The 15,933-nt window shown below is 34.4% G+C and overlaps 1 protein-coding gene across 2 annotated transcripts in view; it reads right to left on the bottom strand.

Annotated features, from left to right (window-relative positions):
* Window positions 1-13,607: 13,607 nt before the first annotated feature.
* Window positions 13,608-15,933, bottom strand: part of LOC118182080 (FUN14 domain-containing protein 1) — a 44,371-nt gene continuing 42,045 nt past the window's right edge. For both annotated transcript variants that reach the window (XM_035351360.2, XM_085808678.1), the window contains exon 5: window positions 13,608-14,620. In XM_035351360.2, coding sequence (XP_035207251.2) covers window positions 14,540-14,620 — 81 coding nt within the window. In that variant the 3' untranslated portion in view covers window positions 13,608-14,539. The remainder of the gene's footprint in view (window positions 14,621-15,933) is intronic.

Raw genomic sequence — 15,933 nt, 5'->3', positions numbered from 1 at the left:
CAGACCAGGACTTTTTCGGTTTTTTCTCTTCTCGATATAACTAATAATCTCTGATGGCATAATTAAGGGAGTGTTGTTTGTGTGTGTTTTTGTTTGGAATTTTGTGATGAGTGACGTAACTAAGGGTTCTGTATTGGGTTTATAAATGTTGTGAGTGTGAAATTGAGAAGCATAGTGATCTGCAATAGACTCACCTTTCTCAAAATCGGTGTATGCGATCCCGTTGGGGCCGTTAATGGGCGGAATATTAGTGTTGCGTCTTTTAAATTTAGAAACAGCGCTCCACAGTGAATTATCATCTGTAGATAGTGATTCTAAATGTCTGGCACAGTCAAGTTGTGCATGTTTTTTAACAGAGTCCTGACTTGTTGGTTTAGTTGGTTCAGTAGAATTTTGACCATGGGACATCTGAAACGCTGCCACTGCTTGCGTACATGGTTTCTGTTTCTGATCAGCTCCCGGATGACACTGTTCTTGTATCTCCTGTCAGCTCTCATGGTTTTATAGTTCATCAGTAAAGTCTTCGTTGAAAACGTCTAACTCCTCCTTCGAATGTATCGTGATGGTAGGATACTGAGTGTTGTTTAGAGCTTTGGCATATCCTGCCCAGTTCGTAAAAAGGCTCTTTTGTGTGGTGTACTGTAGGAGTCAGTAGATATTTCCATCATCACAGGGTTATGGTCTGATGACAATTCTGTCAGACTTTCAACATAACTCGGTGAATTGATGTTTTTTAAGATGAAAAAATCCATAATTGATAGTCTACCTATCCCACAGTGTGTTGGTTTTTCTGGAACTGCAAGATTAATATTGGCCGCTTGGGCAACGTTGTGAATAATGCGTCCGTGTTGATTAATATCCCAGCAGTTCCACTCGCGGTGGTGTGCGTTGAAATCTCCACCTATAATGACACGATTGTTAATATTTAATAGTGTTTGCAAATCTGTCCTGACAGAATTTGTAGGTGAGTGTATAGGAAAATAGGTGGAGATAATAGTGATTGGTCGTGAGGTGTTTGGCGTGAGTGTAATAGCTAGGGCTTCTATAGCTAAAAGCTGTGGTAATGGAGTGATATAATGAGGGATGGAGCGCTTAATTAAGATAAGCAGACCTCCTCGTGCGTTTCCTCTTGGAGCGTATCTTCCTTCCGTGGGTCTGTCCCATCGAAGAGTTTCATAGTTGCAATCTCTGAAATAATTCTGGGGGGCCAAGCACGTGTTCTTGTAGGAGTAAGATATCAGGGAAAACTTCATGTAAAAACTCTTTAAGCTCGTAGGCTTTTTAGAGCAATCCATTTGCGTTCCAAGTGATAAGAGTGAGAGGCATATTACAGTTGCTCTGATACATGATTATTTATTTCATTAACAATTTCGTAAAACATAAACAGTTTATCAACAGGATGAGACAAAGTTTTCAGTTTTGGCAAATAATTCTTAATGATATTATTCATTAATCTAATATTATTGATTCCTAAAATATTATTGAATTCAGATATATTTTTCATAAAATTAAGAAATTCAGAGGCTTGTGGCTTATCCTGATTATTTGACATGGCATTTTCATTTGACTTAGGATTAAAGTTATCACCTTGTGACATGTTCAAATTTTTTAAAGCATTGCTTAAGTCACTTAGTTTAATATTTTCTGTTGCCTTTGTGGGCATATTTTGTGCAGCAGTAGCCGATTTTGAGGTATTCAAGTTAGCATTTCCGTTAAACATATTATTCTGGTTTTTAGCCATATCAGCGAAAGAGATGCCTTTTTTAATCAGACTATCCTTTTTTGTTGGTTGGGTCTATTTCGCGGGAATTTTTCACATCCAAGATATGAGGCTACATGATTTTTGAATCCTTCCTTTGGTCGGGCAGTCCATGGTTTTGTGTTCCAGCGAGCATTTGACACAACGTAGAGTGAAATGGCAGTTTTCAGAAGAATGGTGCCACTTTTGGCAGTTATAGCACAGTGACACCTGATTCTTTGAGATATATTTTTCGACAGTGACAGCAAATAGAAGAAGGTCTGTAATATTGTATATCTCCTCCGCTTTTTCATTTTTGATCACCTGTACTAAAAATAAAGGCATGGGAGCTTTGGTTCTTCTTCTGGTCAGTTGTGGAACTTTACTTATTCCGAACCCCTTGGCAGACAAGGCAGTGGCTATATCCTCCGTTTTTGTGGTTAGAGACCTCTGAGAACCACTTTGATTGGTCGTGCATAATTTGCGTTGATGACGTAGTGCTCTACTTTTTTTTCTAGGAAAAGAGATGTCAGGAGTCTATGGTTATCAGCAGTGCGTGGTAAAACTTTCAGAAGTTCGCCGTTCACTTTTCCCAAAAATTTAGCTTCGGTTTGAAGTGCTAGTTCCTTTACAAATAACTGGACTGAAACAATTCTAGTTGTACTGCATGGTATTCGGGCAGCAAAGGAGGATCTGCAGATATCCTGTGCCGAACTGGTAAGAACTATGGAAGAGTACCGCCCACCTGACACAACTGTCTTATGGCTCAATGGTATCTCCTCCTTCAAACCACAAACGACGGCCTCCAACGGCCTGACCGGGCTCACAAAGATGGGTATAAATACAATTTTAAAACTTTTAAGAAGACACGCCGAGGAGCTAAGAGGGTCCGGGCAACAGAAAAGGGTTAGTAGAAAAACTAAAATAAACAAAAATAAGTAAAAGAATACCAATGGTCGCAAAGCTGATAAACAATTTTACCGAGGAGAGAAAGAAAAGGAATAAATTGAAAGAAAAGAAAAGAAAACTGCAAAAACATGATTAATAGAAAGTAATATAAGAGAAAGAGCAAAAAGGAGAAAGACTCAATTATACAGCCAGACAAACAAACATTTACACAAGACTACACAAGACAAAATGAAACAAATATTCAAACACAAGTACTCTGAAACGTCCGGAAGGGCAAAATCAGAACCAAACGTTGGAATTCTTAGTTTTTAATAAATAGGAGCTTCTACACCATATCAACTAAACTATCAATACCATTGGAAGGACCAATGCCGATTTAATCACTGAGACGCTAGTTCTCAGTGATTTTATATTTACAATTGACAGGATTATTTTTATTTTTATCAATATCAGTTTTATAATTTAAATTATTTTTTCAATTGACAGATATTTTTACAAAACTTTTAACAAAATTTTTAAAATTTTGCAATTGACAGAATGTAAAATAAAAATTCAAGTTTCAAAAAGATTACAAAAATACTATCCAACGGTTCTGTATAAATGAAAGGTGTTCAAAGCTAACAAAAACATTAGTTGTGCACATCCATGAGCTGTAGAGATTAATAATTTAACATTAATTATTTAAATCACCAAGGTTCTGAATCAATATTACAAATGTGGTAACTGCGTTTAAAAACAGTAAATAACTCAAAGAAATCAAACACAAATTTTTTCTTTCGATATTTCAGAATCAATAGTAAATTACAAAATAAGAAAGATAGTAATAATAATTTTAAATACAGCTTGTATGGGGAACAAGAAATGTTCCTCTCTCGGGAACAAGAAAATATACACATAAAACCCAAATACAATCTAATAACAGTTAGAATAAAAACAACATATACATTATATACAATAGAATGCTAAAAACTTCAAAAGCCGAATATCCTTCGGCAAGTTCCAAGCAATAAAATCATTAAAAACACCTATATATACAATATAAATAAAATCAGCATAAAATTAAAACATCAAGGTAAAACTCACAACACAAATAGAAATGCTAAAATTCAGAAAATAAAATCATAGATGTATAAATGTTATATTAAAACTCCACATTTGGTTCTATTGGTGTTAATATACCTCAGGACGGCCTCTGCATAAGATTGTAATTTTCCAAAGTCAGGAACAGTATTCCTGGAAATATTAAATCTGTCTCTTAAGGACTCAAATATTACACAGTCAAATACAAAGTGATTCGCATCGCCAGTGACCCCACACTCTGGACAAACACAGGCGTTTTGCACATTAAAACAATACAAATATTCAGGAAAACGACCGTGGCAAGTGAGGATTTGATTAAGGTCGATGTTGTTTTTCGATGATTAAGAAAAAGATGAAAATCTTTTTCTTAATGTCGATATATTTTAGAAAGCCCTTGTTTTTCTCCGAGGTATTCCAGTCGTTCTTCCATTCTTCAATATAGGTTTCCAGGATGATCCTATCAGCATATCTTCTAGAACCTGAAATTTCAATGTAAGGACTATCTTCAAATCTGGCGGCGTGTCTAGCGAGCGCATCCGCTCTCTCGTTACCATCAAACCCCACATGGGCTTTAACCCAGTGTAATTTTAAAGAGCTAAAACATAAAATATTTTTATATAAAGATTTAATATTATATAAAGTAAAATTGGATACAATTGGATTTTGTAAATTCTGTAATAAAGATAAACAGTCGCTATAGATATCAATAACAGATCTTGGAGGCAAATTATGATATACATATGAAAGGGCTTGTTCGAGAGCACAGCTCTCAGCCTGGAAGACAGAATTATATTTGTTTAACTTATACATAAAATGGTCAATTTCTACTCCATAATAAAACACAACAAATGGAGCTCCAATATTATTATCTATGCCAGAACCGTCCGTATAAATTTCATACATATTGTTTTTAGGTAGAATTTTGTCAAAAGTACACATAACATTTTTGGCGGGATGAAAGAGCAGCCTGTTAAATTTATCATAGGCATTTCTGGTTAATAACTCGTTGCCAAAGATCTTAAAATCCAAATTTCCGGATCTTAAAAGAAATCTATCGAAGTACATTTGAAATAAAATTGAGAGAGGCGGTGTGCCAGCCAGAACACATAATACCTTGGAGGAGACCGTCCTGAAGCACCTAGTAAGCAACAGGCACCAGGTCCTCTGTATGGTATTCAATTTCAATCTAATCCTCTGAAGTTCCCCCAACCCTGGAACCCCAGGCACCTATGCCGTAAATAACGATAGGAATAAGGACGTTTTTATATATGTCTAAAATAATTCTGTATTTGCAAGAGAGAACACTGGTTGTAAAATAACGTTTATAAAATAGGAGAATATTATCAGTTCTTTGTATAACTTTGAAATGTTCAGAGAAAGTAAGACCAGAGTCGAAAATAACGCCCAAATATTTTAAAGACTGAACAAATTTAATACGACATCCATTGTATCTTAGCTGTGGAGTATATTTACGTCCACACTTAGGAAAAAACAGGGCGTTCGTTTTATTCATACAGAAGGTTAAATTCTCTTCTGTCTTCCACTTGTCAAAATAAGGAGTGATACGATCAAAGAGTGCCTCCAATTTCTCTAGAGAAACTTCCTTTAAAAGAATTAATATATCGTCAGCATAAGCAACCAATTCTATGTCTTCTTCATCAAAATCAAGATTTAAAAGTTTGTTCATTATGAGGTTCCAGAACAGGGGTGTACTACAAGAGCCCTGCAGGCAACCTTTAAAAATCTGTAGTGTAGCACAGTCATTGTCATCAAAGAACTCGTTATAGAGGACATACCTGTTGGTGAAATAAGAAGCGCAACACCGCACGATGTCCAAAGGTAGTTCCAAGTCAATCATATAATGTAGCAGAGAAGACCAACTAATAAAGAGTCAAAAGCTGATGCAACATCCAGTGAGAGAATAACGACATGTTTTTGCTGCTTAAATTTAGAGACAAAACTCACCACACGATTCAGAGCCATATCAGTATTACGACCCGGTACAAAGCCGAACTGTCTATCATGTAAAATCCCCTTATTTAAAATCCAGTATAAAAGTCGGTTACATAAAATTTTGTCTAAAATCTTACCAAAAAAATCAAGTAAAACAATTGGTCTTTTCTTGCCATTCGGCTTTGGTATTAAAATCATCTTTCCGGACTTCCAAGAGTCTGGAAATAAACCAACTTTAAAACATTTGTTAAATAGTAATTGCATAAAATCAGGGTAAAAGGAATAAAAGATCTTAATAAAAATAGGATGTATACGGTCGGGACCCGGCGCGCTCCTATTGCGCAAGCCATTTATTGCCCAGCACACTTCTTCTTTCGTAATTTCTGGTTCAAAATACGTAATGTCCTCCAATCTTCTATATATATTTAAGAAGTCTTCTTCATGACCAAGGTCGAAAATTTTCTCCAAAATGTTCCTATTAAATTCGTCTTTATCAACTTTATATTCCTTCTCATTCTTATTCATATTTCTAATATTACTCTTACCAGTTGCACATTTAAAAAATCCATCATAGTAAACTTCATTATTCAAAAAGGCCTTATTCTTGGCGTCAAATCTGGCTTTGCGAAATGCCTTTTTATAAAAGGCTAATTCTTCTTTATAATCCGTTTTCCTTAGACCTTTTTCATTATCAGTAATGCCACAAACCTGAGAGCGCTTTCTCAAGGCTCTGACTCTTCTACGAAGTCTGGTGAGTCCAGAAGTCCACCACCTATAATCACTTCTTCGGCTCGGTTTAGACTTCAGTTTTGTCTCAACTCCGGTCTTCAATACTTTTAGGAATTCATCAACAAGAACATTCACTCCACCTGGAGAATCGATGTTAATCAAACGACTAGAAACATTGGATATTTTTCTACGGAAGTTTTCACAGAACCTCGAAATTCTATAAACGTTTTTGGTAATGCCGATCTGGCCAACTTTAAAACATTTGTTAAATAGTAATTGCATAAAATCAGGGTAAAAGGAATAAAATATCTTAACCGAACTGGTGTACGACAAAACTCTTAGGCTGCCTAGTGATATGATAAAACCATCAGGGTAAAAGGAATAAAAGATCTTAACCGAACTGGTGTACGACAAAACTCTTAGGCTGCCTAGTGATATGATAAAACCATCTAAGATATCTCCATGTGACACTCAATTCATCACTAATCTCCGACATAGAATGCAACAACTAAACGGAATAGCGACATCTGCACATTGTCAAGATAAGCAAATTCTAACTTTCAATCGTGTATACAAGTATATTTACGTATCAATCGAGTAAAGCCACCGCTCTGCCAGACACAATCAGGTCCGCACAGAATCCTTACCAGAACGGACAAAACTTCACAATTAAAATAAACGGCCTTATATCTACTGAGTCTAAAAACCGTGTAAAACCAGCCTATTTGCTTTCGGACTTTGATTTGCCTGAATTGAAACCAGAAGGGGACTTATAAAGACAGTTCAACAGAGTAAATCTGATCTAACCAACTCAACTAAGTCACAAGATCGAGAAGGCATGTCCACTTCCCAAAGAAACTTGCTTGTTACATTACAATTTAATTTTTTTAATTTGCTTTTTCACGTATTTATTAATATTTCTTTTTTATGTATGCATTATTATCTCGTCATGTTGAATCCAATTTTGATCTCTTCAAGTTTTATATACGAATTTTGTTATTAAGGGGAAAAACTCGACAGCACGGAGCCTCTGAAATATTTCATAATCTGATGTCACTCCTTTGAGTTGCCATCATAAGAACTAGGAGGACATTCTGCGGCGATAGTAATAAGGAGCGCGCTTTGCACCTGCGTGACTGCCGATAAATACGACAACCCTAAGGAGAAGTTTTTGGAGAAGCGCGAGGGAGAACAGAGCAACGAAATAAGAAGTCGTTGGAACAGAGACCACCAGTCGAGGGATAGTACGCATATTTGGTCATGAAATAAAGATTAATTTTAGTGTGTATTATGGCTGGTTAAGACTTCAAGTGAATACTTAATGTGATATGGACAACGAGGATCCTGTAGATACCACTGTGGTTTCTACAAGCATTCATTGCTAGATTATAAATTCATTTAGAAGTTCTTTTCGTTGACGTTTTTAATGTAATGTGGCTGTTTAATTTATCATTATTTTCTAAAATTGAGTTAATCGTGTATATTTCTTTATTTGAGCATGAAACTGCTAATCCACCTTTTTACGTGTTTCTAATTTTAGTAGTTTTTACGCCTAGATTTTTTTTTTTCCTACTTATTACGTGCTTACGCACGACACAGAAATGGGGTTATGCCCCATTTTTAAGGGAAACTGACTTGTATCCACGTTATAAATGGAGAAAACCACGAAAACGTCAATGCAGTCCTGGCAAACGCCAGCCCGTTTGCCAGGACTCGAACCCCGGACCGAACTATCAGTGTTCAGTGGCTTTTACCGCTCGGCCGTTGGTGGGCCTTACCCTTAGATTTGAAATAGGATTATACTTTTTTAAGTTGTTTGTGGACCTGGTCAATCATCATTTCTTCTTTTGGGAGAATAAGTTGAGTAGGCAAATGTTTACGCTCTTGAAAATCGGTTCATTTTTTACCGCATCTGCATAGGATTTGTTTACTAAAATATGTTCGTTGGTGCCACTGTTTGGCGACGAAGCCATCAAGTAAGCACTATTGGCTGCATGATGTAAAGTTAATTGGTCTATATTCTTGCATATTTTGATTTGGGTAAAAGTATATTTTAGGGTACCCCTTGGCGAAACTTCGCGATTTTTGGCGGTACATGGATACCAAGTTTGTGCAATTCTTTGACTTGTTATTTTGACTCATGGATACCGAGTTTGTGCAATTCTCTGACTTGTTATTGTGACTTTGTGTAGCGGCGATTTTTCGGACAAAAATCGCCGCTACACAAAGCGAAAATAATAAGACAAAAGAATTGCACAAACTCTGTATCCATGTACACATCGACCTATTTTCACTTAAAAAAATATCCCAGAATTGCACAAAAATGGCATGCTGCACTTCCTTGACTTTATCCATGTACACATCAACCCATTCTCATTTAAAAAACATCAGAGAATTGCACAAACTAGGCTAAATCGCCGTTACACAAAGACAAAATTACAAGACAAAGAATTACACAAACTTGGTATCCATGCATCGACCTATTTTCACTTAAAAAAACATCAGAGAATTGCACAAACTATGCCTTACGCACTCCATTGAGTTTGTCCACGTACACATCGATACATTTTCACTTAAAAAGTCAAAAGAGCACCCAGTTCTGCAGTAGAGGCAAGCAAAAAATACATAATCTCAATAAACTACATTTTTAACCAAACAATAAAATAAGATAAAAAAAAGGAAAAACCTGCTATGTATTTTAGTACTACACAAAGGAAATATCCACTAACCTTATTTAGAAATTCGTTCGTCTTCATTCTGTGGCACAAAAAATTCCTTAACAGCATCCAAAAACTTCCTAAACTTATCTGAACTACAATCCGTATATCGGCGTCGCCCCATTAATTCACAAAAATAAGAGTCAAAAACGTAGTTCCGGACTGCCCGGAAAACGGCTACTAAGTAAACCTTCATTTGCACATCAATCAATTAATGCACTTTTCCCCTTTCTTTCCAAATCGCACAGAAACTTCAAATACATCCTACTACATTCAGCCATTGTACCGTCTAAACAATGAAACAAGCAATGTACTTCTAAGCAACACACACCACAAAAGCCCTTGCAAAACATCCCATGATTCAAAATTTCCCGGAATAATGCAAACGATTACGTCACAAGAGGGTTTTCATAACATTCAACTACTCAGCTTACCATAAATGATACAACAACTTGTCGATACATAAAACAACAATTTCGCGATAATACAAGGGGATGAAGCTGTGTTTTTGAATTACTTTGGTTCCGAAAGTTGTGAAGGTGCATAAGCACTTGAGTCGTCATTAAAAATTTGGTATGGTGAAGTAGATGGATGATATTCTGGTAAAGTGAAATGACAGTATTTGAGATACTTTGCATAGCTGTTTCTTTGACGAAGTCTACTAAAGTTTTTATTTCAAGTCTCTTTCCACATTTTCTTGTTTGAGGAAGTTCTAAGCACTTGTCATAAACTTTCTCAATTTTGTATACATTCTTGTCAAGATCTTCATTTCAAAGCGAACATCACTGCTTCCTTGAGATAGGTGGGGGCGCTGGATTTCGATTTTCAGATACAAAATCGAGTTAGAATTAATATTAGAGACATTCATTATCATTTCCTTTCTGAGTTAATATAATTTTATAGTATAATCACTCTATGGATTCAGAATTTTACTTAGAGGACAATGATGTTGGTTCTATTTTAATAGTTTAATTAGAGAAGTTAAAAATTTAATGTCTATTGGTATTGTAGTATTGATTTAATGAAATTTTAAATTTTACCTTCAGTTGTTGTTCACTAAAGTATTAAACAAATCATTGTTGCAATTTGTACTAAAATAGTAATATGCATTTTTAAGCTCATTAATTTTAGGTATGTAGCGAGTTTAGTGGTTGGTACTTACGAAAAATCCCGCCGACCATTTTTGCCTAAGAAAAGACGCAAAACTACGCGATTTTTCCCCAGAAAGTCTTCTTCCAACATCTTGATACAAAATCGAGTTAGAATTAATATTATAACTCGATTTTGCATCTGTATATCTTTGATTAGACGTGTTAGTTATTATTAATGAGTGAATTAAGTTAATCTAGTCTAGGTCTGCAGTTATTATTCTTGAGCGAAATTTGATAAGTGAAAATTTTTTAATTTTTTTATTATTTTTTGATGCGAAAAAAAGTATTTCACAATACTTTTATTTTCTCGTGAAAATTAAAACCTAGCGAAAATAATTGCTTTTACAGTATATCTCCTTAAAAAAAATATATATAAATTTTTAATGAAAAATTAAATGTAAATAAATAATACAATAAATTTGAAAGAAAAATAAGAATAGAATGTTTTTTCTTCTACTTAGTAAATGGGTTTTTTTGGTTTGGCACAACTGGAGCCCGTCTCTTGGGGCCGACAGGTCTTTCCGTAAGAACCTAGTGCTTTTATACTACTATATTTAATTATATTTAGTTAAAATTATTTAATTAATTCAATTTTTTACAGTATTTTTCACGTGTACAATTAAGGCATGCCCATGATCAAAAATAATTTTCTATAAAATTAATATAGATGAAAATATCAAAATTTAGTTAATTCCAGGGGTTTTTTAAATATTTTAAAATCAATTTTCTATCAAAAGAAAGAGAAAATTTTGCACTGCACTTCTATTTTTTATATTTCATATAAAATTTACAATTAAATTTTAAAAATATGCATAGAGTATAGACTAAATGATACTTTTCCGTTTCGCCGCCGCAAATCTCGCCAAGCAGACTTTATTGGCGACTACATACAGTATACACATAGAAAATGTTGACAAATGTTAGTTCTAAGAATTTTTTATTTTGAAGGCATAAACATTTTAATATCGTTTAAAATTTTGTAAGAAGCTAATAAATAAAGACAATAAATTTGTAAAAGGATAGTAATTTAAGAACTTACTACGCTGTCATGGTTCAACATCCCGTTTCGCCGATTCATCCCAAGTGATCTCATCTCACGTAAACTACGCTACAAAAATCTAATTCTCTACATTAATTTCAAGTTAAATCTTAATTTGGAATACAAGTTTAAATGCAAGAATTATTTCAGTTCATATGAATAGCTTACTCAGAAATTATGTAAAACCACAGTCCTTTACTTCGCTAGTACATTCTCATTAGAATTGATGCATTTAATCCTTAACTTAGCATTTTCTATATTTTCGCCTTCAGGTGAACAGTGATTGCATCCTAATTCACTTATTTACCCCGAATGGCCTTAGGGCATAAAATTGAACTATCTGGTAAAAATTCTGTGTAATTGTACGCCAGTATTGAAAGAAGCAATCAATCTGATAAGAAACGGTTGCTACTTGTTTTCAAAATGAGGCGTAAAAGGTTACCAGCTAGACTATTCTGCTTGGCACCAGTTGTACCATTAATTGGTGAATTTATCGCCTGCGCTGGCAAAACGGAAAAGTACCAACTAAATAAATATATCAACAATGGTATTCTAACAATATTAAATTTAAAATATTACTGTAAATTATTTTTAAATTACTTTTATTAACTTTAACTTTAAGGGGTAAATCTTATATTAAATGAAACAGAAAATTTTTCTCTACAGAACCATTAAATTTATAATGCTTATTATACACTATTTCCCTGAAATATGAATCGAAATCACATACCTTGACGTTATCCGCAATATTGTTAAGATCAAGACAAACAATTTCAAAGATTGGTCTTGTTTTTCGACAATATCACACAAGTGGCTAGATGGATCATTTGGATACTGGTATCATTCGATTCCTCTCGTGGAGAGTTTCCTGTTGATATCAATTTTAATATCCAAATGTTATTTTATCCACAATGCAATTTTTTGAATTGAGCGGTACTGTAGATGGGTTATTTAATAAGTGATAACAGTAAGGGGAAGCCTAATCTTTATGAAATTCATGTTTTGACGTTGCAGATCTAAGTTTTCACCATAGATCATATTTAGAAGCATGGCCGTAAGGTCAAAATCGAAGTCTTAAGACATTTTTGTTTTCAATGAAGATAGATAGTGTTTATTCTTGATAACATCTTATTTGAAAAGTTAGATGAATCAGGCATCCAGAAATTTTCAGCCCAGGATGACAAAGTGTTTCTTTTAATTTGAGAAGATTCTATTACAAGTCACAATTTTAAATTATATTCAGCCAAAATGCTAATTCAGACTCTAAATGGTCGTCATACAAAAGATATAGAACAGACTGATGAACAAAATTAAGAGCCAAAAATCATTTCCAAAAACCGTGAGCTTATTAAGGAGCATACGAACTCTGTATTAAGTGTTTTCATTTTCTTCCTGCATGCATAAAATGATTATAAACCAGAGTTTGTCTTGGAAAATCCAAAATTAATAATCCGAACAATAAAAACAAAAGCAGCACTTGTCATCAGCCATGGTGACAGTCCAGGCTGTTTCATCTAGTATAGCTTCATCCTGAATTGTCTGCACTATTCCTATAGTTTTACCTGTCTAGCCTGACTTGCATGAATAGTCTCAGTCTCAGGCATTTTCTTCTGCTGAAAAGGCATAATAGCTCTTTGCTTACCTAAGTGCAGGAAGAGCAGAATTTAAAAAGTTTCCATGTAGCCACCTTACTCTTTAGCTACAGTACAAATACTGGACTGTGAAGAATGCACGACATTTTGAATGTGTGCTTAGTTACTGCTCTTGAATTTATACTCAGTGTTACTAATATGTACTCTGGAAGCAATTTTGTAATACACATTAATCATCCTCTGATACAAAGAATGTCAGTGTTTCCTCTCTCTTTTGTTCCATATAAGCTATTTTTAGCTGTTTTTCTTTACAAATTATTATCATCTCAAGTTGTAATAAATGTTCAAATTTTCTTTTCATCTTGCCTGATTACATACGGACTGAAGGGGTAACATGTAGCAGTATGTTTATTGAGCTTAATATTTAATATGTGCTCTTTATTTAGTGCCATGAAGTTATTAACAGACTAGCAAAAAGTGCTTAAGGCAGATTATCACTCAGCTATGCAAAAAACACACGTTAATGCATGAAAATTCAATTATTTTAGAACTAATAAAAGCCATGTCCACCTGTTGGCCATCCACACTTCCACTGTCATTCAATGCATTCTAATGCTTCATGACATAACAGCTGAAAAACACTGAGTTACACTAAATCCAGAATAAACAAATTTAAGTGATAAAAGAGTACACAAAACATTCTAAAAATCTAATTTATTGTTTGTACAACATATTTTACAATTACATGGCAAGTATAAATATGAATTTAAGGGTGACAAAAATGTAACAATATATAATGTCAAAAATATTAGGAAATGAAAGATGCTCATCATACTTCTTTTAACTTGTATCAAATATCAAAATAAGCACACATACTCTTTAAGCATGTGTTTGCTAAGAAAATCTAAGCCCAAACATTTGACTTGCTTTTATTTTAAATTTATATACCATCGCAAATAAAATGTTTTGAACTCATTAATCCAGAAGACGCAACACTAGTTAAGGATTACAAGACGGCAAAAAAAGATATGTAAATAGTAAAAGAGCATATTTTTGCACTACCGTGTAAACAGCATTCAGGCCTAATGTTAAAAATCTATCACACACACATAATTAGAAAGTAAAAAAAATTGTATTTCATGATGAAATGAGATAAAAAGATACACTACTCTTACTTTATAGCATTTACTCAGTTTTTCAGCTCTGTGTGTGCTTGATCACATTCTCAACACAAACTCAAAACAAAATTATTATAACACCAAGTTAAACTTAACTTTGGGAGAAATAAATTTTTCTCAGGGCAGGTACTACTTTTATAGGTAGCATGTGATAAATATCATATGATATACGTATATTTTCTAAATTTAAATTTGCTTTTTACTGAAGTTTTGGATCCTACTGGATAGAGTCTCTTTCTTTCCCAAAGGTTAATCTAATCTATAAGCCATTGATGGAGAGAAAACAAACTTATTCTAAAGTTTTAATTTTCTTATCTTTTAAAAAATAACTTATTCTCTGCTCAAGCAGAGACACTTTCGTGAACATAAAATATCATGCTTGGAGCAGCTACTTTTCTATCACCCAATAACGTAGAGACAAGCACACAATCAAAAATGCAAAACAAGAACACTTCAGCACATTGATACTCCCAACAGAAAACCACCAGCAAATCCAGGAACTAGGAACTTGTATTCATGTATGAAGCTCCTTGCCTAAAAAATAAAGAAATGTAAAATAAAATTATGAACATATTTTTTTAATTACACACAAATGCAGCATCAATAATTAATCTGTGTATATATATATATATATCGCGGGCATAATATATATGCTTACAAAAGTCCAGTACCACTCGTTTAACTGCCGATCGGCTGGAGCTATAATCCTAAAAAGTGGTGTTCAGGTACAGTAGAGTGGCTATGCCCTACTAGGTAGACCACTCAACAGCACCAACTGATGTAAAATAGCAGAGGTAGCATTCCTATCTCCAAAAAGGTATGGTTTTTGGTTTGGTTTATTTAATTATGGCAAAGCACACTAAGGCTATCTGCCTAAGGGAAGGGATGCCTTCGTGGAGGACTTTCTAAGGGAAACTGGCTTGTATACATGTTACACACATGAAGAAAACCACGAAAACGCCCACGCAGCCACCCCCATTCGTGGGATTCAAACCTCGGTCCGAACTACCAGTGTTCACCGACTTTACCGCTCGGCCGCTGGTAGGCCACCGAAAAAGGTATGAGATGAAAGGGAAAAAAATTACAAAGTTGTAGAGCATCATCAATTCAGTAAGAAAAGACACCTTATGGGCAGGAATGTTAAGAAAAGAACATTTTAAATACACATTTGTTTGTTTGCGATTTCCTACACCGTGATGTGATGAAACGATCCTAGAAAGAAAAAAAACAGCTAATTACCATAAGATACCTTTATTTTCAATATTCAGACTTATTCCCGTCAGCTGAAATGCACATTTTGACTCCTTTTAGAACTTCACATCGCAAACATTATAGCACAGGGGGTGACACATCTGTACAAACATTTGTAATGCATCGTTGAAGGTCCTAAAATGTTTCCAGAGGAGTCATATACACCTCCTGTTTGAGCTACACCCAAAGGCAAAAGTCTATTGGAGCCAGGTCACTTGAACATGGTGCCCACTCTTCAAAAACCCCATACCCGATTATTCGTTTTGCGAGATTCCCACCTGAGTTCTCTGGCTTTCAAAAGGCAAAGTGCTTCAATGAAGACAAGAAGAATCAAGACAAGGAGTTCTGTATTATAAAAGAAATTAATAAAGATTTTACTTAATTTCTTGCTGATGACATATATCTAAGTGCAATGGGATATCTTTTAAATGTAGTCTCAAAACTAAATGAACTAAATCTTTGTAAGGTAATTATTTGACTGTTCTCGATGCCCATAATAAACTAAAGCAGTTGCCAGGAAACTTGGTTTGTGGGTTAGTTGTGTAAAATACAATTATTTTTTACTATTTCCAACCTGAGAATCTTTCTTGTTGAAA

The sequence above is a fragment of the Stegodyphus dumicola genome, chromosome X1, assembly GCF_044657685.1.
Source record: "Stegodyphus dumicola isolate Sdum_Otavi_A_Nest chromosome X1, ASM4465768v1".
NCBI lineage: Eukaryota > Metazoa > Arthropoda > Arachnida > Araneae > Eresidae > Stegodyphus > Stegodyphus dumicola.
The sequence above is the reverse complement of the archived record's forward strand: the minus strand, read 5'-3'. Positions and strand labels throughout refer to the sequence as shown.